Genomic DNA, 645 nt, shown 5'->3' with positions numbered 1-645 from the left:
GCACTGCAGCGTACAAGGAGCATCTCCCGCATCCCAGCTCATCTCGGAGGACCCAGGATGCTGCGCCGACAGCCAACACGAAGCCAAGGGAGCTGGGACGAGCTGTCTACGGAAACCTCCCAACAGCCAAGAGTTTCAATTTTTCTTTATTTTTTTTTTTCTCTCTCTTTCTCTCCGTTTAAAAGCTATTTGTTCCACGTGCGGTGGTCCCACGGCGTCCCGCCGCTCCCGCTCTGCCCCCGAGCGCACCCAGGGCGGTGGGACGGGGTTCGTTTTTCTTTGCGAGGCGCTTTTTGCTTCCACGATCACACAAACTGTAACAAGCTTTACAAAAAAAACACTGGCGAGTCCCAAGGTCTGGCAGCAACCTTTTTCTGCATGGGCCAAGGGCAGGAGGCTCTCCCTTCCCCTCCTCCTCCATCATACGTGTCCTTCGGCCTCTTCTTCTTCAGGACCGGGAGCTTTCGGTCCCTTTTCACAAGCTGCTTTCTCCACTGCTTTTTCGGTCCCGGTTTTGCTAGCTGCTTCCTGCAAAACAGCAAATAAAGCACTCGGATGAGAAACGGGAGTGAGGAGGAAGCAGCAGGCAGGCGATGGCGATGCTGGGGATGGGTACAGGCAGCCAGGCCTGGCACGGCAGGCAAA

The 645-nt window shown here is 55.7% G+C and overlaps 1 protein-coding gene across 1 annotated transcript in view; it reads right to left on the bottom strand.

The window, feature by feature from the left end:
- Positions 1-176: 176 nt before the first annotated feature.
- FKBP5 (FK506 binding protein 5) overlaps positions 177-645 on the bottom strand; it is a 26,207-nt gene continuing 25,738 nt past the window's right edge. Inside the window, exon 12 of the mRNA XM_009334773.1 lies at positions 177-528. Coding sequence (XP_009333048.1) covers positions 421-528 — 108 coding nt within the window. The 3' untranslated portion in view covers positions 177-420. The remainder of the gene's footprint in view (positions 529-645) is intronic.

This window comes from Pygoscelis adeliae, unplaced genomic scaffold (assembly GCF_000699105.1).
Source record: "Pygoscelis adeliae isolate BGI_AS28 unplaced genomic scaffold, ASM69910v1 Scaffold482, whole genome shotgun sequence".
Lineage (NCBI taxonomy): Eukaryota > Metazoa > Chordata > Aves > Sphenisciformes > Spheniscidae > Pygoscelis > Pygoscelis adeliae.
This window is presented reverse-complemented; position numbering and strand designations above follow the sequence as displayed.